Source organism: Cydia strobilella, chromosome 19 (genome assembly GCF_947568885.1).
Source record: "Cydia strobilella chromosome 19, ilCydStro3.1, whole genome shotgun sequence".
Lineage (NCBI taxonomy): Eukaryota > Metazoa > Arthropoda > Insecta > Lepidoptera > Tortricidae > Cydia > Cydia strobilella.
This window is the reverse complement of record NC_086059.1, coordinates 6,834,981-6,860,635: the sequence shown is the minus strand read 5'-3', so window position 1 is coordinate 6,860,635 and position 25,655 is coordinate 6,834,981. Positions and strand designations below refer to the sequence as shown.

General features: G+C 34.5%; 2 protein-coding genes across 6 annotated transcripts in view; one reads left to right on the top strand and one right to left on the bottom strand.

The window, feature by feature from the left end:
* Positions 1 to 25,655, top strand: part of LOC134750242 (flotillin-2) — a 470,025-nt gene that overhangs the window by 49,261 nt on the left and 395,109 nt on the right. The gene's annotated exons all lie outside the window — the stretch shown is intronic.
* Positions 339 to 25,492, bottom strand: LOC134750187 (glucose dehydrogenase [FAD, quinone]-like). 2 transcript variants are annotated; one of them, XM_063685315.1, is made up of 2 exons: positions 25,347 to 25,492; positions 339 to 2,230 (listed from the first exon to the last, which is right to left on the bottom strand). In XM_063685315.1, the coding sequence occupies exon 2, from the start codon at positions 2,228 to 2,230 to the stop codon at positions 362 to 364; it is 1,869 nt and encodes a 622-aa protein (XP_063541385.1). In that variant the 5' UTR covers positions 25,347 to 25,492; the 3' UTR covers positions 339 to 361. The 2 variants fall into 2 exon arrangements, with proteins under 2 accessions (XP_063541385.1, XP_063541384.1); XM_063685314.1 differs by lacking the exon at positions 25,347 to 25,492 and adding an exon at positions 10,878 to 11,029.

Below are 25,655 nucleotides of genomic sequence, written 5' to 3'. Positions count from 1 at the left end.
GCAATTCTCTGATCGACTAGTCAAATTCGGGCTTTGACTAAAACGCATGAGGTTTGATAAAATTTCAGGCAGATCTAGGAGTGTCAAAATCGAGGTCTGTCGAGGTCTACACATCGAAAAAACCTCGCCCGGAGAATTCCGAATGGTCTAACCTCTGTTTTGACGATCTTTCTTTCTAAATTTATCATTATCATCTACCTAACTACTTATTATATGACTAAACAGTTGCGTCATAAAAATAAGTAGATTTCGAAAAAAAGTTCGCAACAAACTTTTCATCCTAATGAACTTATAATGTTATTTCCCCATTATTACCATAATATTTTTGCCTCGAAAGTCGTGGCACACACTTTTACTCCGGTCATCTCCATTTACCCCAATCTTCTTTGATCATATCTGCTGCTTTTTCCGCTATCATAAAAGTGGGGGCATTCGTATGCCCCGACGGTACTGCAGGCATCACACTGGCATCAACCACTCTTAAATTTTGAATTCCGTGTACTCTTAGCCTTGCGTCGACTACAGCTGTCGGATCGTTCTTTGGTCCCATTTTGCAAGTCCCGCTCTGGTGGTAGATTGTAAACGTAAACATCCGCGCTTGACACGCAAAGTATGCATCGCTTCCGAAGGAACCATATTGTAAGCATTCTTCTATCGGTACGTCGTACATCTTTGTGCCCATTTTCCTCATCGAAGGTTGTCGCGCTATTTGAATACTAACTTTTATCCCTTCCACAATTTTCTGCAGATCTTCTGGATCGTCAAAATAGTTTGGAATCAATAAAGGCGAAGCTTTAGGGTTTCTGCTCTGTAGCATCACCCTACCGCGCGATTTCGGCCTCATTAACATGGGAAATACCATGAATGTCTCGGCTCTGCCAAGCGGACCATAGGTGTCAGTATATATTTGGTCGTCAAAACCAAAGTTTCTGCGCAGCAATGGGTCCGAATTCAGTCCACCGGTTATAAATAACAGCTCCATGTCGGGCCATCCCGTAGTATTGAACTTGTCTTTCAAATCCATGAAAATCAGAGCTTCGCACCCTCCAGGTATGGACAGTATCCCCTTATGTGTTCTCATCCATTTAAAAACCACATCTAAATGATTAAATATATATTCTGTAGATACAGATACGTTTTGTGGCCGTACTATATACTGTACCCCTCCAGCGGCGATATGGTCCATCAGATTGTAACCAACTGCTAGATCTTTTATTACAGGTATTTTCATTTCTTCCAAATGACTTCTTGGTCCTATTCCTGATAACATCAGCAGTTGAGGTGTGTTAAGAGCTCCAGCCGATAAGATTACTTCTTTTTTCGCTAATATTGTGTATTTCATATTATGTTTTTCTAATTCTATACCTATTACTTTGGTTTTGCTGTCATCTAAAATCAGTTTGGTCACTAAACTTCCTTTTGATAGGTGAAGATTTTTTCTTCCGTTAATAGGGTGCAAGTAGGCCCGACTGGAACTGTGGCGTGTTCCATTTTTCATAGACAGCTGCAAAAACGATACCGCGGCTGGAGTAGGACCATTATAATCGCCGTATTTGAAACCCAACTCTTGGGCTCCTTTTACCCACGCTTTTCCTTTTGTAGTACGAAAAGGCGCATGTTCAATGTTAACGTGGCCACCCTGTTCGTGATATTTGGGGTCGTTGAATGAACGTATGTTGAAGTTTTCTACCTTTTTGAAATAGGGAAGTACGTCGTCCCAACCCCAGCCTTCGTTGCCCATCGCTTTCCAGTTGTCGTAGTCGTAGGGTGATCCCCTGGTGTAAATCATGTAATTTAGCACACTGGAGCCTCCCACCACTTTGCCGCGGGGCCAGTTGCACTGTTTGTTCTCGAATCCGGCGCAATACTTTGACGATGCTTTTGTTTTATATTTCCAGTTGGCGGACGAGAACTGTAAGTAATTAGCGACCAGCGGAATATCCATGATAAAGTTTTCGTTCACTCCGGCCTCTACTAGTAAAACTTTCCATGCTTTGACTTCAGTGAGCCTGTTAGCTAAGACGCAGCCCGCAGTGCCGGCGCCGACGATGATGTAGTCGTACTCCTGGAGCAGCTCGGACTGGTCAGGGGGCTCGTTGTCGTACTGGTGGCCGCCCTCGTTCAGGAAGTTGGCCAGAGAGGTGACTGGGTTCACAAGCTGGCCGTCCGCAGCGGAGGCGGCGAACAATATCCATAGTGCTGCCGCGATCGACGCGTGCTGATGTTTCATCTGAAACGAATATAAAACATTATTTATTATATTATCTCAATTCATTGACAAATCAAAACTGCAAAACAGTTTCAAATAGTTAAAAATAGTAAAAATGTTAGATGTTACTGGCCTAGTGTAGTCAATAATTTAATATGAGTTTGCCTATAAAACCGCTTCCATCTTCGACCTCAAGATTATATATACCTAGTCGGCTCATAAGTTCTGTCACTGGCCTTTAAAATTTAAATTTGGAACTCCTAAAACAAAAACCGTTCTGCATTTGAATTTCGAATCTTTATTAAATATTTGAGTAGTATAATTTTGCAATTTTCTGTTTTCTTCAACATGGAGTGGACGCTTAAAGATAGCCGTACCGCAATAATTGCACTATATCGTTGTGGTCACTCGCCGACTAAAATTTTTAAGCTACTTGAAAATTTAAAATTCTCTCTAAGATTTGTGTATCGTACCATAGAAAGATAGTGAGGTCTCTAGTTTAAATGACAAGAAAAGAAGCGGTCGTCCGCGTACAGCTAGGACTCCAGCGGTTGTACAAGCAATTAGGGCACGCATTGCCAGAAATCCCGCTAGGAAACAAAAAGTTATGGCCCTCCAGATGGGTTTGAGCAAAAACAAGGTGAAAAGAGTGCTTAATCAAGACCTGAGACTTCGTGCTTATAAACGAAAAACTGGCCATCTTCTCAATGGTCGGCTTAAAGCTTTAAGGCTTAAAAGATCTAAAGCTTTATTGAAGAAGTACGCTAAAAATAAGCACCGTTGTATACTGTTTTCGGACGAGAAAATTTTTGACATAGAAGAAAACTGTAATAAACAAAATGATAGAGTGTACGCTCGCAATAGTAAAGAAGCGTCTAATAGCATTCCCCGTATTCAAAGAGGTCATCACCCTTCATCTGTGATGGTTTGGCTGGGAGTTTCTTATGCGGGCGTCACTAGTATGCATTTTTGTGAGAAAGGAGTAAAAACTAGTGCCAAAGTGTACCAAGACACGGTGTTGACTAATATTGTGAAACCACTATCCCATACGATGTTTCTAAACCAGCATTGGGTTTTCCAGCAGGACTCTGCTCCAGCCCATAAGGCAAAGTCTACACAAGCCTGGCTCGCCTCCAATAAAATCGACTTTATACGGCATGAAGATTGGCCCTCCTCTAGCCCAGATCTTAATCCTTTAGACTATAAAATATGGCAGTATTTAGAGGAAAAGGTGTGCTCAAAACCTCATGCAAATCTAGACTCGCTAAAAAAACCTCTTGCTACGGCAGTGGCCAATATCGACATGAAAGTGGTGCGTGAATCCATTGACGACTGGCCACGAAGACTTCAAGCCTGTGTAGATAATTATGGCGGTCATTTTGAATAAATGTTATACATTTAGATTCTCTAGTTTATAAGCTTTCAAACGCTGTACAAATTATACGGAATAAACTTAAACTTTTGATTTTATTTGATACTATGTATATGACAGAACTTATGAGCCGACTAGGTAGTTCGGCCATGCTGACATTGCTGACTATCTCTTATTTCTACTAAGTAAGTAATTACAGCATACACGCGCGCAGACACGCCTGGCTGAGTGTCAAGTGCAATTTGTATGTACCTTCAAACGATGCAAGTGATGCCTAATATAAGGTTTAGAGAACAACCTTGCTACCTAAGTGATGCTTTCAAATGTGCCCAACACATCAACCGTATCTGCATTTAAAAACTCGTTCAACAGTGTAACTTATGGTATGAGAACAAGGTGTACGATTGCGTAAGTTTTCCGGTATACATAGCGTGGCAGACCTGGGAATAACCTAATTACACATTTTAAGTTAATAGACCTGTACCAATAACTTCTGAGGTTATAAGAATATTAATGTTGCTTATTTTTTATATATAGTTTCCAGACCATATACTAAACCTAAAAATAATATTTTGTGTCATCCTAGGTATTTGCTTAGGTAGAAATTTAGGTATTTCTTTTTTCAATCAGCATTCTGTAAAAAAAATATTCGAGACGAAATTTTTTGTTTCCCTGTAAAGGCAAAGTGGCTTCCGACGTACACACGCATTTTGTGTCATTTTCATCCACGGGTATAATGGCATTTAATAAATACCTAATATTGATCCTAAAACGCCTAAAAAAATATTAGAGTCGGTAAGTGAAGTGTTGTACTTTACAGAACATTGTTATATGTTATTCAAACAAATCTGTGTCAAATTCATCCACCGCTTTTATTTAAAAAAAAATTTTTTCTAATTAACACCCTGTATCTGCCACAAAAAAAAATTCATATTATTAAGTTTACGTCTATAATATTATAATACCACATTGAGACATCATTCATAATTTGGGTCATTTTGATCCACGGTTTTTTTACTATCTGGCAAAATAAAACTCAATTGAGCAAGAAGGGCGTGCGCGGGGAAGGGTACCTACGCGGGTGGGGTGCTTATTATACTTGCCGCAATATCAGCTGGCGACTGAGATCTTAATACTATCTCCTTTACCCTTGTTAAGTTAAGACCAACCAAGAGATGGCATTATGAGCTGTCTCGCCACTTAGTTTTGCGATACAGTGTATTTATTTCATTCGGAGGCATAATTACATTGTCTTATCAATCTTACCGTAGTAGGTATATAAATATAATTAAAAATAAACTGTAGGCTGCACTCCTCATACTGACCAACATTTGTGACGTTCCTAATCAAAAGGTACCACTTTCTCTGACAGGTTATTTGTATAAAGATATAATCAAATTTCGTCTTTATGGTAAACGACAAAGTGGTACCTACCTATTGATTGAGAATGTCACATCAGCGACTTAAAAATTACTTTTGTTTCGATTTTTAGTAGACTTTTTAAGTTTATTTTAAGACGCAATTTATTGTGATTTTTGTTATGTTTAAGCGTGGCAAGCAACATTAATTACATTGATGATGATGTTCATTAAATACAATATTTTTTCATACTATACTGAACTGTCACCCTATACATGAGAATGAACAGCGCCCTCTTGACAATGATCATATATTACTGGTCAGGCTTTAATATGTGTCATAATTTAGTAAAGTCCCCTTTGTGGATTCTAAGTTTCCGAGTTACAGCAGTTTAGTGAAAGCGTTTTTTTTTAAATATAAATTAAGGGTTGAATAAAGAGGAAAGAAAATTTGATTATTTTTGCGCTACGACGCACGGTTTAGGAGATACAGCCCTATAAAGTTTTTTTTATTGTTTTTTTCTTTTTTACATTGTGTTTTTTGTATATTACTTTGGGGTTTCATAAAGGGGAACGAAAATTTAATTATTTTTGCGCTACGACGCATGGTTTAGGAGATCAAGCCCTATAAAAAAAAACTTTTTTTTGCGTTTTTTTTTGTATAAATTAATGGTTACATAAAGGGGACCGAAAAGTTGATTATTTTTGCGCTACGACGCACGGTTTAGGAGATACAGCCCTATATAGATTTTTTCTTTTTCTTTTTTACGTTTTTAAATCTTAATTAAGGGCTTCTTAAGGGGAACGAAAATTTGATTATTTTTCGCTACCATGCACGGTTTAGGAGATACATCCCTAAAGTTTTTTTTTTCTTTTTTTTGTCATTGCGTTTTTTGTTATTACTTTGGGGTTTCATAAAAGGGAACGAAAATTTTATTATTTTTGCGCTACGACGCACGGTTTAGGAGATACAGCCCTAAAATGATTTTTTTCTCTTTTTCTTTTTTGCGTTTTTAAATCATAATTAGGGGCTTCTTAAAGGGGAACGGATATTGATTATTTTTGCGCTACGATGCACGGTTTAGGAGATACAGCCCTATAAAGTTTTTTTTGTTATTATTTTTTTCTTTCTTTTTCTTGTGTTTTTGTATATTATTTTGAGGCTTCATAAAGGGGAACGAAAATTTTATTATTTTTGCGCTACGACGCATGGTTTAGGAGATACAGCCCTATAAAGATTTTTTTTTTAAATTTTGCGTTTTTTTTAAATATAAATTATGAGTTGCATAAAGGGGAACGAAAATTTTATTGTTTTTGCGGTACCACGCACGGTTTAGGAGATACAGCTCTATAAAGTTTTTTTTCCTGGTTTTTTTTTTTTGTTTTTTTTAAGTATTAAAGGGTTTCTTAAAGGGGTTTTTTAAATTATTTTTGCGCTACGACGCATGGTTTAAGAGATACAGCCCTATAATGATTTTTTTTTTAAATTTTGCGTTTTTTTTTAAATATAAATTATGGGTTGCATAAAGGGGAAAGAAAATTTTATTATTTTTGCGCTACGACGCATGGTTTAGGAGATAAAGCCCTATAAAGATTTTTTTATTGTTTTTTTTCTTTTTTTCTTTTTTTCTTTTTTACATTGTGTTTTTTGTATATTACTTTGGGGTTTCATAAAGGGGAACGAAAATTTTATTATTTTTGTGCTATGACACATGGTTTAGGAGATACAGCCCTATAAAGATTTTTTTGTTAAATTTTGCGTTTTTTTTAAATATAAATTATGGGTTGCATAAAGGGGAACGAAAATTTTATTGTTTTTGCGGTACCACGCACGGTTTAGGAGATACAGCTCTATAAAGTTTTTTTTCCTGGTTTTTTTTGTTTTTTTTTAAGTATTAATTACGGGTTTCTTAAAGGGGTTTTTTAAATTATTTTTGCGCTACGACGCATGGTTTAAGAGATACAGCCATAGCAGCGATGATTTTTTTTTTAAATTTTGCGTTTTTTTTTTAAATATAAATTATGGGTTGCATAAAGGGGAACGAAAATTTTATTATTTTTGCGTTACGACGCATGGTTTAGGAGATACAGCCCTATAAAGATTTTTTTTAAAATTTTGCGTTTTTTTTTAAATATAAATTATGGGTTGCATAAAGGGGAACGAAAATTTTATTGTTTTTGCGGTACCACGCACGGTTTAGGAGATACAGCTCTATAAAGTTTTTTTTCCTGGTTTTTGTTTGTTTTTTTTTTTAAGTATTAATTACGGGTTTCTTAAAGGGGTTTTTTAAACTATTTTTGCGCTACGACGCATGGTTTAAGAGATACAGCCCTATAATGTTTTTTTTTTTTAAATTTTGCGTTTTTTTTTAAATATAAATTATGGGTTGCATAAAGGGGAACGAAAATTTTATTATTTTTGCGCCACCACGCACGGTTTAGGAGATATTATATCTATATATATATAGCTATAATAGCTCTATAAAGTTTTTTTCTTGGTTTTTTTTTAAGTTTTAACTAAGGGTTTCTTAAAGGGGAACGAAAATTTGATTATTTTTGTGCTACGATGCACGGTTTAGGAGATGCAGCCCTATAAAGATTTTTTTTTTGTTTTTTTTTTCATTGTGTTTTCTGTATATTAGTTTGGGGTTCCACAAAGGGGAACGAAAATTTGATTATTTTTGCGCTACGACGGTTTAGGAGATACAGCCCTATAAAGTTTTTTTTGTTTTTTTTTTCATTGTGTTTTTTGTATATTACTTTGGGGTTCCGTAAAGGGGAACGAAAATTTTATTATTTTTGCGCTACAACGCACGGTTTAGGAGATACAGCCCTAAAATGATTTTTTTTCCTCTTTCTTTTTTGCGTTTTTCAATCTTAATTAGGGGTTTCTTAAAGGGATTTTTTTAATTATTTTTGCGCTACGATGCACGGTGTAGGAGATACAGCCCTATAAAGTTTTTTTGTTATTTTTTTTCTTTTTTTTCATTGTGTTTTTAGTATATTACTTTGGGGCTTCATAAAGGGGAACGAAATTTTTATTATTTTTGCGCCACCACGCACGGTTTAGGAGATATTATATCTATATATATAGCTATAATAGCTCTATAAAGTTTTTTCCTGGTTTTTTTTAAAGTTTTAATTAAGGGTTTCTTAAGGGGAGCGAAAATTTGATTATTTTTGCGCTACGATGCACGATATAGGAGATACAGCTAATACAGCCCTATAAAGATTTTGTTTCTTTTTTTTTCATTGTATTTTTCATGTATTACTTTTGGGTTACATAAAGGGGAACGAAAATTTTATTATTTTTGCGCTACGACGCATGGTTTAGGAGATACAGTCCTATATATTTTTTTACAATGCATGTGCTCGAAAAGTGCGTTTCCTACGGAGCCATATCGTGCGGAAAGTACTGCTTTTCCGCACTAGTGCTTTTTGTTTTCAATTTTTTTTTACAGTACATATGGTGCTACTTTCTCGCACTAGTGCGGAAAAGAGCACTTACCGTGCATATGTCGAAAGTTTAAAGGGCCATATGTACTGTAAAACGTACGATACACGTGCGAATAAGTAATTCGCAACTCGTGTCGATTTAAAACACTCCTTTTAATAATTAAACTTATTTGCCATGACATGTTTTTTTATTTACTCGCACAATGGATAGTAAAACATTGTATGATACACGTGCGTAAAGATGACTTCCGCACTTGTTGCATAAATAGCAATTTTTTTTATCAAAGAATGAAAGAAAGTCACGGTATTAATAACCAAATTTTACTTTAGTGGTACCTTTTCCCTATCACTGTCACAAATGTATGTGGCGTTCACGTAAACGCGATATTTTTAAGATTTCCCTGCGCAATGTTGCCAGCTCGCTCGCAAATCAAACATGTACTTACAGTTCTTTTGCATAATGGTGACATTGTACAATATCTATGAGTTTTAAATAGGTAAAAGATAATTCGACGCATTCTTTGCTTGCTTGTTGCTTGTTGTTGTGTTGTTTGCGTAACTTCTTTGAATAAGTTGCGTTAATTTGGCGCACAGGCGAAGTAAACATGCGTTGCGTACGGCAAGGTCACGCCGCGGCCCCACCCTGCACGGCCTCCGTTGCCCATTCAGACCGCCCGCTAGCTTCGTTTGAACGCAAATAATATTTTTGTAATATTTGTTTATGCAGTGGATGGAAGTGACACAAATTCATACATCTTATTTATCTTGCATTTCAAATTAATAAGATGTGAACTCTAATATCTTTAATATTCTTTTGTAACGGTGACAGCCTGTTACAACAAAATCATCAAATATCTTATGAAGCTATGCCTTAATAAGACACAAAATCATTTAATGGACCTATTTAAACGACTAAATTCGACCTAAGTAATTTTTTTAACTCTAATTTTTTTTTGTGTCATTTAGAATATTATGACATAGTATCAGATTGCAGTGGACGTAATTGACACAAACTATGTTTTCACACTAAAAACACTATCCTAAATGCAACACAGTTACATGTGTTCTCTCGAATATTTTTTTCTCCAAGATAATTCAAAATAAAAAATAATTACCACAAAATAACAAATTACTAGAAAAGCAAATTATATATATGACACAAAACAAAATGTAAGATTTACATCTTAACAAAGTATTCATAAGCGAAAACAGAATTGACTTTAATATTTTTATAACCTAGGGGTCAAAATATAGCCAGCGGTACAGGTCTATAACGCGTTTGACGCAGGAAACTGGGCGTTGATGTTGATGACATAAGTATCTGTTTAAGTATAATTCCATAAATGTTCTGCGATAGCCATGGCCCAGTAAAATAGGCCTGTGAAAATTTAGAAAATTTTATTCTGTGTGCTATTTGTTTAAATTTTTTATTCATGTTTATCGCTGTCGTGCACTGAAATCTAGTAATAATAAATGAAAACTTAAATAACTACGGTTGTTTTGAGGAGTTTGACTACCTATTAAGAAGCCTATTTTGCATACTATTTAGACATACATATATCCTATAGTATTAAATTCAACAAAAATAGTTGTATAACCGTTCACAAATCAGCTCGAATGACTTTTGAACAAATTGAAATTATAAGGGTTTACGCTTAGCAGGCGAGAAATGAAAGAATCAATCTGAATTGGTTTCATTACTGGGAAAAATTTCTCGATTAGGTAACTGGATGTTAAAAGTAACTGTAACCTACTGAAACAATAAATATTCGACATAAATAAATAAATAAATAATACACATTACATAAATTGACTATTGTAATACGATAAACATACATAATATTGGTCGGAATATAAATATACAATAATTCAATTCAATAGGGTATTTGACTACTATTCAAATCAGTTTCTTTTTCGAACTCTCAAAACGATTTTGCTAATGTGGAATTTATATGAAACACTAGCATGTGACGTCACGATCAAATTACCTACTCTTTATAGTTTTATACGGGTTTTAAAATATAAATTGTGTGTAAAAATAACTGCTGTCTACGTTTATCTATTAATCTTCTGGTGCTATATTTCTTGCACGGTGTAAAATAATTTATTTTAAATACAGTCAAATACATATACCTAATATAATTGCGTAATATTTTTGACAGTACATATGGTGCTACTTTACCGCACTAGTGCGATAATAAGCTCATTACGCAACTATGTCGATAACTTAGTGTTATATGTACTTGTACGATACATGTGCGAATAGGTAATTTGCAACTCGTGTCGACTTAAAACACTCCCTTCGGTCGAGTTTTAATTTATCGCCACTCGTTGCGAATTTCGCACTTGTATCGTAATGTACTAATAATTTGCCTACTAGAAACGATATCAGTGTTATATTGCATTTTTAAAGAAGAGCACCGTTTTTATTTTATATTTCTTTGATTTCATTGATGCGTTCTAATGACAATGGAAAACTTACATGACGAAGCGACGGACGGGCGGCATTTCTGACTAAATCAGACAGGTGGTGCATTATATTATATCATAATTGATGTTACGCAAAAATTCTATTGATCTATTGCAATGTTGTTATCTTTCAACGATTTTGATATGTCAGCGATATATGTTATTGCATATTTATCTATTGTAATGATTTGATGTAAGCATAATTATAAGGTTTGCCTTTTTTATAAATCCTTGTCTTTAGGTGTAAAAACAATACCAATTTCAATCTCCCTCTATTGATACGTATTCTCTATGCGTACAATCAAATTCGACCATGAACTCGAGAGTTCATGATCCCCCGAAAATTGACAGATGCGTTCGTTAAATTTTCATAACTATACATAATGTACGGTATGTACGACAAATATTTTCAAATATATTTAATTATACATGAAATGTTTTAAAAAACACCTCTTAAGTAGGTATATGTTGTTGAGACTACTTACTCAGTAATAATATTATGATTGGTTCTGTGACGTACATGTCAGTCATGATTTTAGGTCCTAACCTATGACGACGATGTGCGTCATATAGTAATACGGGTCTTGGCGCGGAAAACCCGATGGCCGATTGATCTCTAACGCGTTAATTATCGCGTTAATTCGACGTTTTTCATACGGCCAGACGGCCACACTGGGATTATCGCGATAATCAACTGCATTTCCCGCCGTTTCCCGTTAGTGTGGCCCCGGCATAAGGCTGGTTCGATGCAACTCAAGTTATGATATGTATCCCTAAATTGCATTTTTTACGATTCAGTTCAACAAACCAAAGAGGATATAATAAGATAGAGCGGTACTGTCATAATAGTAAATTTTGTAACCACAGTAAGTTCACTGCCATCTATCGACACACGATTAAAACTAAAACTAAAAATATAAAAAAAAAATATAAGGATAAATGATTTTTTTTATTTGCATTTATTATATTAATTATTTTTATATGATTTTGACCCATGTTCTTACACTGATATGCGTTAAAATTGTTAAATAACAAACGAAATCGTCAACGCCATCTCTACGAGAGTAGGCCAAAGGTAGTGGCGCCATCTGATCGAGAATCAAATTTTCTTGATTTTCGAGGCACGTTTTTCCTTAGACTGTATCCATCTATTACGGAGTTATATCTATCTTTGAACAAACGGACAAAACATACCTACGTACAAATTTGGTGCAAAGGCAAAATCTGATAGTTTTAATTATTTCACTTATTCTTAGTGGCTGAAATACTGTTAAGTTAATTCTTTCCATCTAATTAAAGGAGTATAAATGTGGTAGTCCGACAAAAATCAGTTAAGGCAAAATTTTACGAAAGTATCTATCCTCTGACCTCACAAGAGGGGAAATATTCGTTCAGTTTTCTCACAATGTTAATCTTAACCTTTCAAGTGGCATACGTCATTTTTGAGTTGTTAGTATTTCGATTTTATTTAAATTAAATCAAGTTTCGTTTATAAGTCATAAGTAGTAGTAGTAAGTAGTAGTAAACTCTTTATTGTACAAAAATACATATTAAAAATTACATGGTACAAATAATAAGATGTACAAAGGCGAACTTATAACCCTTTGAGGGATCTCTTCCAGTTAACCTTTGAGTAGATGAGAGGAGAAAGTGAAAAGAGGGTGACAAATGTAGCAAAATGTACAACAAGGTACCAGAAAGACAAAGGATATAAAAGTAAAGGATATATAAGTTCTAACAAAGAGGATATAATAAGATAGAGCGGTACTGTCATAGTAAATTTTGTAACCACTGTTAATTCACTGTCATCTATCGACATACTTTAAAACTAAAAATGAAGATTTATAAAATTACGTTAAAATGTATTTAAATATGGATAAATGATTTTTTTATTTGCATTAATTATTTTTATATGATTATGACCCATGTTCTTCCACTGATATGCGTTAAAATTATAAATAGCAAACGAAACCGTCAACGCCCTCTATACGAGAGTAGGCCAAAGCTAGTGGCGCTATCTGATCGAGAATCAAATTTTCGTGATTTTCAAGGCACGTTTTTTCCTTAGACTATATCCATCTATTACGGAGTTATATCTATCTTTGGTTCCAAGAAAACTAAATGGTCCATTTATGAAATAAACTTTATTTCATGAATTAATAAACCGAACCGAACCGAAGACAATATTCTGGTCCTATTCATGTTGAACCTCCGTTTTGAAAGTTATTCGCCTTAAGCACATGGTTACCGCAGCTTAACAATTAACAAACTATTTATTATAAGCCCTGCTGTAATTGCCAAGCTGTGGCACATCTTTGCTCTTGCTTTGCTTCGATATAAAATAAACAAACAAATGTGCGTATGCTAAGTTTAATAACTTTCCGGTTGATTTTACATCTCGATGCAGGCCTCGCCCTTGACGCTATGACTCAGGAATGCAAATGTAATTATTCACGCGATTTTATTGTTAAACGTGCAACGTGCAAAGCGACGAAGGCGAGATTTTAATTGGAGTGTGTCTTTTAAACGCGAATTTTGTTAGACATGGCCCATATTTCACCACGGTGACAGGTGCGACAATTGTCGAAATCACTATTACTGACGTCACAGGCCTCCATAGGCTACGGTAACCGCTTACCATCGAACGGGTTGTGTGCTTGTTTGCCACCAACATTTTAATAATAAAAAACTCCATTATATCGCCAATAAATAAGTACTTATTTTGCGACTCTAGTGACAATTGTCACAAGAAACACGACAATTGTCGCAAAATGTCCGACACAGAACTCATTTCCTGTCAAGAATTACCAAAAATTCTTATAAATCTTGTGACAATTGTCATCATCATCGTCATAAACGTACCTGTTTTTTGCCGATATAATAACGTTTTTTTTAAATAATACAATGATGGTGGCAAACAGGAATACAGCCCGCCCGATGGTAAGCGGTAACCGTAACCCATGGATGCCTGTGACGTCAGCAACATTGATGTTTTACAATTATCGCACCTGTCACCGTGGTTAAATAGGGGCATAGTGGGACAGGTACATAAATAATAATGGGTAGCCGTCAAGCAGCTTTTTGAATAGGTGTAATAACCTCTCGTCGCCCACAAAAACCTGAAACACAGGACAATTGCAATTTTAATGTCAGAAAAAAGATTCAAAATAGAAAAGATAGGTCTTATTTACCTGGGCGGGCAGAAGATAAGAAGAAAACTTCGAAGCAATCAGAATTCAGATAGTTTACAGGACTAATGGAAAATACCAGTGTTGTGATTATGAATAATTAGCCTCTTCCCATGACTTTGTTCGAGTTGTTTGTTCTTTGTTTGTATTCGTCGTTGTGAATAATAATGAATAAAAATCGTGAAAGTTTAAATCAGTTATTTTTTTATCAATAAAGAATTGGAATTGAAATCCCTTCTCCGACCCTTGCAGAACTCTTGTATAATCTAACATATATTTTCACCGCTTATTTATGGGGTGCATTCTGGGATAAAACGTATCTTGTATTCCAGCCCAGGTTCTTATGGTGCTCCCACGTTGGCTGTTATAAAATATTATATAATATCGCGTGACAGGGACAACATAATAAAACACTATTAATACTATGACGTTTAGCACCAATATAGCACCATTAACCTTAATTATCTATGCCCTATTTAAACCAACCAAATCCGTTCAGACGTTTTTGAGTCAATGAATTGCTTAAAATAATTACGTAATTAAGGACCTGTAATTAGTCTAAAATTAATTAATTCTATTGTGTTGATCTCTAAGCATTTTCTTATTGTTTTAGCAACGAGTACACGCAACAATGGTACAGTCGCCATAAGATATATCGGAGCGGCTAAGGCGCTCACAAATATCTGAACACGCCTCTATTGTCCGGGCGTTAGAGTGTGTGTTCAGATATTGTGAACACCTTGGCCGCTCCGATATATCTGATGGCGACTGTACTTATCAAAAAGTTTGGATTATCTAAACGTTTAAAAATCCACTTTTGACGTTTGTCACACAATATTTTTGTAAAATTTGTAACAAAATAAATAGGTATTTGAGTATTTAATATGAGTGATTTTCCTGTAAATTTCTCGGAATGTATCTTTGGACCTTCACGACATACCTACTATCTAAGTAATGGGATATGTAATCTAACGCAATAAAATTCATATTATTTGTGTCGTTGATTGCCGTTAATATCAATTTCTCATTATCATATCAAAAATGACACGTGTCATCGCTATGAGCAATGAGGGGTGTGTATGCTTGCACAAGTTGCGCAAATGACAATTCACATAATTATGTTAAATTTTTTATAAAGTTATCGATTTTGTTATTGCGAGTATCAAATGTCAATCTAGAGTAGGGGTCGGCAAACAGCGGCTCGTGTTGGACACCGGTTTTAAAATACAAGATTGTGTTCAATTCTATATGTTTTTTTCACAAAGGTCTTGAAATTGTATAATTTTGATAGTTTTCCAATATCAAGCTCGGTTACGGTAAAGTTCCCGTGTGGGGAACAAGTAATTAAAAAAAAGCGGCTCAGCATTCGTATAAAATACCTTGTATTAAATATTAGCAATACGAGGATTCTTAAGTTATATATAAGATCAAACTATAAAAGCTATTATTGTTTTATCAAGTATCTACTACTTATATTAGCATAAACTACTTGACACTACTACTAGTTACTTTTGACATATGTATCATATATGACTAATGTGTTCTAAATAAATAAAATAAAAAATAAATTAATAAACTCATAATTAATTATAAATAACGTGTGGCATCATTGACATTTTTCTTACTTCCTACGCCGCTTCTCTATACAAACCTAGTCCTCATTTTCCTCTCTGGATATTGACACAGTGGAAAATGTTTTTGCATAATTTGATGTATATTAACCATAGCGATGCCCCTACGATGGCCTTTTTTATATTTTTTGTTTAGGTATTTTAAAAATTAGGAGCAAAAAACAGATTTTATTAAAGAATTAATGCTCCTAACTTTCATACCCTATCCTGGCAATCAGTACCTTTTCGTGAAATAAAACGAATCTGAGAGCAGAGGAATTGTTAGAATCTGGTACGATTCCGAAAATTCACTATTTACCTACGATTGTAATTAAAAAATTTAAATTCAACAGTTACCCATAAGTACCGGTACCGACCCACGACCCCCTGCAAATATAAAGCAGACCCGTAAATTCAACCTGATAGGACAACAATTGATCGTTACTGTCAACACGGATAGTCTTCCTCACGTGTCACTGTACGGGTTTTTTTTAAATAAGTAATTTATATTTTTTAATAAGACGTTTTGTCCTTGAGTCTCATCCGAGGGCAGTAGCCTCGTAGCGCGACTGGACACGTTCTCTTTTTCTTAAGAGTCCCCGGTTAGCTCGGCTGAATTTCAACTTCCCATACAAACAGTTTCGTTCTCATTTTAAAACTACGTGTTGGATTGTAATGAAACTTTGCACATACAATGACACGAGGTATATCTAGGTCTGTAATTAGTTTATATAGCTCTAGTATATAAAACAAACGAAATAGAGCAAAAACAAGTTTTGTATGAAAAACTTAAATTCGCTGTATTTTTTTTACTATTGTATCTGAAGCTACATAAACTAATTACAGACCTAGATTTACCTTATCCTATTGTAAGTACTTACAAAGTTTCAAAGCAATCTAGCTAGTCGTTTACAATGAGAGCGGAACTACGTTTGTATTGTATGGAGAACTAAACTTGCCGGGGACTCTTAAAGCTCAAGTTCAAGTTCTTTTATAGCTGGCTGGAATTTGTGAAGTTGCTAGCTGAGCTGATGTTTTTTTTTATTTGGGGCGCGGCTGCCATATATATTACATAAATGAATATTTAAGTGATATTTATGAATAGGATTGTGATATTAAAGACGTAATTATTGATTTTAAAAATGTATGAAATTATCCTGTTTAGCAAAACGGGTCAATTTAATATTAAAAATCAGAAAGCTTTTGAATAAACACCTCTTTAAAGCTTTAAAGATAGATGATCTGAATCTAACATAGGTAGGTACATTGTTTATTCAGGAGGCGCCATCACGGGAAACGAAATGATACACGCGCGTAACTTTGTCTTATTATTGTGGTAATGATGAAATAATATAAATAAAAAAACATTTTAAAACGATGAATTCATTACCTAAAATTAATAGTATACATTTTAATAAAATTGTTAACTTTATTTTTTATTGTTTCAGGTATGACTGGCGATATACGGATAACAAAGTGTTTTTGTTTGTACATGTATGTGTAGTTTCAAAATATTGCAATAATAGGTCAGCATTTTATATAACATTACATTACCTAACAAGACTAATTAAACTGTATCCAGAAAAAAATAGTAGATTATGCTCTCTTTTAAATGTGATTAAACCTTGATTTTTTTGGCATGGGATATAGCATTTAACCACAACCTACCATTTGTACACCATTGTGCATTGCTGTTTTGTGCAATAAATGTTGATAAAACAAGTTGACATGTTTTAACGAAATGCCTACCCGTAATATGCTTGTCTTCTTATGTACTAACAAATCATAATCAACTTTTACCTTAAAAAAATTTTTTTTTTTACAAATTCTGCATGTAAAGTGTTTGTTTAGCCAGGTAAGACCTTAGTCGTTTTATTTTAAGTACCTAAATATACATTTTAGTAATTAGTCAGTGAAATCAATTTATACCAAATTAAGGGTACACGGAAAGAACATGTCTAGTCACTGTGACAACATTTTGAGTTATCGCGGTTTGAAAGGAACGATGTAGGTAATTAACCGTATTATTTTCATGTATATAGGTGTTTTTAAAGTGAGAAAAAATATTTATAATTGTAGCGGTAACAAAAGTTGTAACTAATAGTTCATTGAGGTTAAGCTAATTTAAACTGTTGTGAGACATACTAACATTAAACACACTAAAACAAGTGAGTCTAAACCGTGAAATTCTTTAATGCGGTTAAGCTCTACATTTTGAGATTAAAGATGCAAAGATTAAAATCTCATTTTAAAAAAAAAAGTGACGACATGTTCTTTCCGTGTACCCTTCAAATAGTCATTGAAATCAGTATAGTAATTGTCAAAACATCATCGAGTCATCATTGGATTTTACTTATGTATATACTCCATTTACATAGGTACATACGAAGGTAATACATTTATTCACATTTTTCTGAACTGAAAATGTGACCTGTGGAGTAGAAGCTGGTTTAATAACGTAGCTTTCTAGATCAGTCCCCTCTGAAGTAAAAATCGCTTTCACATTTTGAATGCTATGATGTACTGTTATTAATGCTATGTGCAGTTTGCAGACAAATACACGTTATTCAATTTTTTTAGGGGCAGCAGTTATCTTAGCCCATGGACACCCGCAACACCAGAGGGGTTATAAGACTTATAAGTGCGTTGCCTGTATTAAAGATGGGACCCTGTAATAAATTTATTGTAACGTCTAATATGAGTAATATGGCTGCCCTATGCCCTGCCCGAATTTGGTTTTAAATGCCCTTTTACATATATTATGTTGTAGTAATTTCGTTAGCCATTTTTTATGTGTACGTTAGTAGAGAATGCAAAACCAAATTTTTATTATATGGAAAAATCAGTTAATTGAACCGTTTTTCCGAAAAAAACTTTTTTCCCTTCGGGGGAAAAACGGTTCTATTTAGGTGTCCTTGCCTCTGCTTGAACCACATTATGAGACGTGTTTAATATTTATATTTATGCAAAAATCACATAATAAGAATATAGGCTTGAAAAATATTGCGTATTGACATTATAATAAAGGATATAACATTTAAAACTTTCGCGGTTTAAACACATATTAAATCACATTTAGAAACGGGTCTATCGCGAATTTATTTTGTTACCTTTATTTACCGACGTTTCGACACAAAAATGCAAAATGCAAAATGGTTTGAAAATGTGATGTCTACCTCGAACTTTAAATGCACTTTTCGTGGGGTAGTCACACAAATCTCTGTTTTGACATGTTGCTGGGACGTCAGTTAGCCGCGACCACGACCAGTGAAACCTGTGTCGAAACGTCGGTAAATAAAGGTAACAAAATAAATTCGCGATAGACCCGTTTCTAAATGTGATTTAATAAAGGATAGTTTGCGTCAAACCTTAATAACTAGATATTCCTCATTTGTAATTATCGATAGATGAGACAATTTTTAGCACTGACTGTCAACATAAGCATAAATAAATAAGTTATCCATTGCAACTATAAAACTACTTAAATTTTGTATCACTATCACTACATACTATAAAACAAAGTCGCTTCCTGCTGTCTGTCTGTCCCTATGTATGCTATAGATCTTTAAAACTATGCAACGGATTTTGATGCGATTTTTTTTAATAGATAGTGGTTCAAGAGGAAGGTTTATATGTATAATCAGCATTGCACCCGTGCGAAGCCGGGGCGGGTCGCTAGTATAAAACACAACTGTTTGACTATTCATTTAGACTTTAACCGAATATTAACCGAATTTTCAAACAAATAAAAACCGGTTTTACATTCCCTATTAACGTGAGGGAGGGCTTAGGTCTCTCTTTACGTAGTTAGTTGTTCTTTTTTTTATGTAATAGGAAGAAAACGAGCAGACGAGCCACCTGGTGTTCTACCTTACTATGAAGCTGGTACCTTACGCTAACTATATAAGTATTTACTGCTACTTCTTCAAAAACATCGACACGAAAACGATTAGGAATAAATAATAATAGGGAAACAATCCCTTTTTTAACCCCCGTTACAAAAGAAAGGTTTTATATGTTTGACCACTTTGTGTGTGTGGTACGTCTGCCCGTCTGTGGCACCGCAGCTCTTAAACGGTTTTTAGGGTTCCGTACCTAAAGGGTAAAAACGGGACCCTATTACTAAGACTCCGCTGTCTGTCTGTCTTTCACCAGGCTGTATCTCATGAACCGTGATAGGTAGACAGTTGAAATTTTCACAGATGATCTATTTATGTTGCCGCTATAACAAATACCAAAAACAGAATAAAATTATTATTTAAGTGGGGCTCCCATACAACAAACGTGATTTCTTTGCCGCTTTTTGCGTAATAGTACGGAACCCTTTGTGCGCGAGTCCCACTCGCACTTGGCCGGTTTTTTAAAGCAGATTTTTTAACGTTGGTTCTTAGACATGTTTTATCGAAATGGGTTCACCCGTTTCATTGCGTTGGGAGTTGTTAATTTTTATAATTTTAATAATGTTTCCATTTAAACTTTTTTCTTTAACTATTTTTCCTTATTATTAGTATGCCGCAGCACAGTGACAGCTGAGCATTCGTGATGCGACCTGACTTCTTGTCACGAGAACTCTGTACCCATACAAATAACGTTTTCTATTTTTGTTTGATTGTATTTTTTTATATACTATATATATTATTGACGCCATCAGACTGTGAGGCTAGTAAATTTAAGTGGTATTTAATAACTTTTGTCTATACAGGTGCCAATTAACAATCATTATTTTTGCCCAAAGGATGAAAATATGTGGGTCATTTTTTCTAGTAGTCAACGGTAATTTTACAAAAGTGTATAAAACAGAAGAACCAAAACACTTTATTCTCCATCACCATTATAAACAGAGTACTTACCGAGAATATTTTAATTCCTTTATTCAACTTATGACATATAAACTGTGTAATGACTGTGAGCATTAACAATTAAACTGTATAATCATTATACCTATTTTTATCGCCCATCTGATGTCAATCTCGTGCCCAAGCACGTTTTTTTTTTCAAATAAAGTAAGGCATAAGAACAACCTTGCATATAATCAATAAAATTATGTACATTAATTAATAATTTATATTTTATTAAGTAATCGTAGGTAACGAGTGCCATTATAATACACCGTTCTTTTAGAATTTTAGATATTGCGTAGAATTTAAAAAAAAAACAAATCTGTCTCGGTCATTTGGGAAATGAGATAATACAATACAATATTTTTTTCACCTCAGCAGCTCGAACAAGCCTACTTTCGTCACTCCCTGGAGTGAGGAAAGTGCGACTTTCCTCACTCCAGGGAGTGAAACAATGTAGATTTTTAATTTAGTGAAGGCCATGAACTTCATACTTTTATTACATTTCGTATCGTATCGTATCTTATCGTATCGTACATATTATAATACTTTTTTTTTCTGTTTATTCTGTGTAATTCGAAATACATTTTAACCTTTAATATGTTCTCACTACTGAGGTGAAAAATTATGTGTGCAACACGAGAGCAAAGTTATTTTACATCTCGTGTTTTTGAGTCCCTCGCTACGCTCAAGATTCTACCTTAGAATCACTCGCTTCGCTCGTGATTCAATTATAGAATCTTTCGCTTTCTCGGGACTCAAAATAAACACTCGAAAGAAAAACCAACTTTCCTCTCTTGTTGCACAAATAACTATTTCACCACACCAGCTGGTAAAGGCTCTCTTGATTGTTCAAAAACTGATGAGAAGATTGGATATTATCCACATGTGTGGCAAAGTAATCAAATGCAAATGTTGAGTTGTTTCCTTATGTTGGCTGGTAAAATGAAATGGTGATTTTGAATGATAACTATTTAAAAACATTCTTTATGAATTGATTTGGTTTGATTTTCTTTTGCAGTCAGTATTTTAGATTAGATTAGATTATATTTAGATTTATTTATTTCAGGATAAAAATTACACTATAAATTGGCATCAATGTCAAAATTATGCTTATAATTATTTGGTGGGAAAATTAGTTTAACGCTCGCAACGAGCTTAGTATTTCAATGACAGTGCATTTATAATAAAGGTTGGTAGAGAATTAATTAAGGGTTATGTTTGGCTTTAATTAAATCCATACTTTTATCCTGTGTTTGTTTTTTGTAAACAAAAATCACTTAAGATTAAATAATACTGTAATTGCTTGACAAAAAAGACAAGCCACAAAAAGAGGGGCTAATGCGTACTTACGATACGAGTATCAGCTTCGTTAGTGCTTTGACCACGTCGACGTCGAGCCACTCAACTTAAAATTTTTATACTTATTACTGCTTTATACATACAAATTCGTATTGCCTTCGCGTTTTTTTGCTGAATATAATTAGTTTTTTACGAATACAGGATGTAAGGATTCGTTTTTTAAGAAACATTTGTAAATTAGTTATTTCTCTATTGTTTCTGGTTTGTGTCCACCTCTGCATATTATTTCTTTTTAAGAGGTCAGGGGGCCAATTCGATTTTTAATTGTGCGATCTGATTCCGATAGGATAATGATCAGTCAGTGTCAAAAGTGACATTACTTCAACCGAAAACGTCACTTTTGACACTGAAAGATCAGTATCGTATGGGAATCATATCGCATAACTAAAACTGGAAAAAATTCAAGTTCATTTAAAGATGTAATACTCTGGCACACCCACTTTGTCAGTAGAAAAAGGCAGCAAATTTAAAATATGTAGGTGCGAAGTTTTGACTTGCCATAGAAAAATTGAATTTCGCGCCTTTTTCTACTGATAAAATGATTGTGTCTGAGTATAGCTGACGGCATGGGACAAGGGCTCTGCTAAACTCTGGAAAACTAACTCTGCATTTACTTTGCAAGAACAAAGTGAGGAAATATCAAAATGTCATAAACGTCAAATTTCTATGAAACTAAGACGTTTCGTTTATAACGTCACTTCCACACTATGTTTTACAAAGTCCGTAAAGAGTTGGCTTTGATGGACTCCATTCAAAGTTCATAGAACAAAGTTGATAGGTAAATAGGTATAGGTGCAGAATATAATAAATTTTATTTAATAGAATATTTCTTGACATTGCTGCCATATTGCAAAATTGCACATTCCACGGGCTGTCAAATAATAACAATGAGGAATTGCGCTCCTGGTATGATGTGGTTCGAGCTTCTCACGTAGATATAGTACATAATACATGCATAAGAAATAATAAATTCAAAACACAATTGTTTTTCGTGATGTTTTAAAAGGAGATTAAACTTCAAATAAACTGGGTTCGCGTGAGTCATTGGGATAAATATTTATAATACGTACAGGAATTAGCTAAAATTACGGCATAATTAATGGGCGACGTTTTTCGTTGACATGTATGTTATAGACCGAAGTGACTTTTCATCATTCATTCATTTAAAGACTTCCAGCAAAACAGAAAGCTTAAATAAAATAACCTGTTACAGACTTTGGAAAATTGGGATATTTCAAAACGTTATATCATTGATAGGAACATTTAGCACTGATAATGTCCTGCATTTAAATGCATCATATTCACTATAATCTAATATAATAAATCCATAATGTACCTATTGCATGTAAATTGTTTTGAAAAAAATACCTCTCCACAAAATTCTTGTTCCCGGTATTTAAAGAGTCAACGGTTAGAACCGATGTTAATTTTATTCTGGAAGTTCGAACGTTATTAGCGATGGCGAGATAACTTACTCCTTTTAAGCGACTAACCAGATGTAAGTACTTAGCACAAAACGGGGATGAATAGAAGAGGGGGAAACCTCTGCCCACCAGTGGGACACGATGGGTACGTAATAGCATAAACTAACCATACGTCATTTGTTTTACCATGTGACCACTGATGTGTATTTAACACAACAAATGCGATTTAATCCGTTTGAATGGTGCTACATATATTTCTTTTCCCCTCAATAGCTCGAAAAGTTGTCTTTTATCCTTCAATACAAGCGGGGAAAAACGCGTTTTATCCACTAGTGGGGAAAGTAATTTGACCTTGGATGGAGCGTGTTTAAGTACCTATAGCTTGACAGATATCAAAACGTAAATCGTTTATGATAATGATTCGTTCGATATTAATTATCATTCAATAAATGGTTTGAGAATCTAATGACCAAATTTAGCTTTATTTAATGATTTTAAGTCATAAACCTTAAAATTCCATAAGAAACGTTTGTTTTTTATAATGATGTTAAATATAATTCTGAACGCACAAGTTGAGTCGATGCAACTTCAAAACGCATCGTTGACATTTCATACGTCAGAAATGTCAACATTGTCAACAATTTTTTTACTAAAAAACTTTTCTCACCGACTCGCGCAAAAATACACAACTTCCAGAGTTTTCTGTTATAATATCGTAAAGAAATGAGTGATTCCAGTGATGAAGATGATCTAACGCCTGTGGATGTTGCATTTTCCTCGCTATAGTGAGGTGAAAAGTTTTGTGTTATACACGGGCGCAAATGTATTTTACTTCTCGTGTGTTGAAACACTCGCTACGCTCAGGATTCTATTTTAGAACCACTCGCTTCGCTCGTGGTTCACCTATAGAATCCTTTCGCTTGCTCGTGTTTCAATTCTACACTCGCGGGTAAAATACAACTTTGCACCCTTGTTATAACAAATAACTATTTCTTTTGCATTTTAGTTTCACGCTTTCCGGCAAATATGTTGCCGCTGTCCACTTATAAAAAAACCGGCCAGGTGCGAGTCGGACTCGGCCACCGAGGGTTACGTACAAATCAACATTTTTTTTATTTAATTAATTTATTTTTTACTTTAGAGTTTTCAAATTTTCCCTGTATTTGTAGTAAGACGATATAACTTGCCAAATTTCATTGTTTTAGGTCAACGGGAAGTACTCTATCAATTTTGATTCCCTTGAGAGTGTCGAAATATACGTTTTTTGCGGCATAAACGGCCGTATCTTTTTTACGTTAACTTAGAAGTTAGATTTTCTCACAGCTTCAAGGGACCGTAGACCTGAGTAATATATATGGTTTTAATTTCTACACGCGATACCTCTACGCGTTCCCGAGATAATGGGTCTTGACAAACAGACGGACAGACGGACGGACGACAGTGATCCTATAAGGGTTCCGTTGTTTCCTTTTGAGGTACGGAACCCTAGAAAGGGCCAAAGTACCTGTTCCGGCGGATCTTTACGATTTAGTATGGAAGGTTTTAAATTTGCGCGAGTGGTATTAATACGCATGCGTGACGTATCGGGCACTCAAATTTTCCATGGTACAGCTTTTTGTTACCATTTATCGATAAGAAAAACTCAAAAAACGTAATTCAGAAACAAACAGTATTTCATAAAAATTAGGATATTGCTCTGCTAATTGTTTATTAAGTAGCCGGTAATTTATGTATGTATTAGTTAGGTCCGCTATACTCAACAAACCTTCCTGAAGCTCAGAGATATATGCTTGTTTCATGGATTGACCTAATTTTGTTTTATTTTATTGAGTGTAAATAAACCTTTCAAGAAAAAAAAAGGATTTATTCAAAGCATAATATCAGATAGACGAAGATCAGATTCATCAGAAGTCTAAATCATTTCTTTGAAAAGGAAGGATAAGGTTCATATCCCTAACTGGCCTAATTATCAATTAAACTAATGATGCAATTTTGGCGATTAATCTCAATTTAAATCTATAGTTTTGTCAATCTGGCTTGAGAAATATGTAAACACTTACATCTCTGAACCTGAAAGAAAATCCTTGTCTCACTACACTGTCACTTCGCCAACGCCGGTTAGCGTCCAACCGCGGCACGGTCCTTTTGAGAAATAATCGCTATCGCGATCCTCCGTGTAGCCCTGCCCGTGACCTTTAAATGATAGTTTAACAATCAGAAAATAGTATAATGAACTGTAACATATCCTTATATGAGCGATTATTGTTTACACAGCCATATTTTCTTGTAAAAACGGAACGCGAAATACAGACTTTTGGGTTCCGTTGCTCAGAATGATTTAAGTTGTGTCACAAACAATATGTTAATCA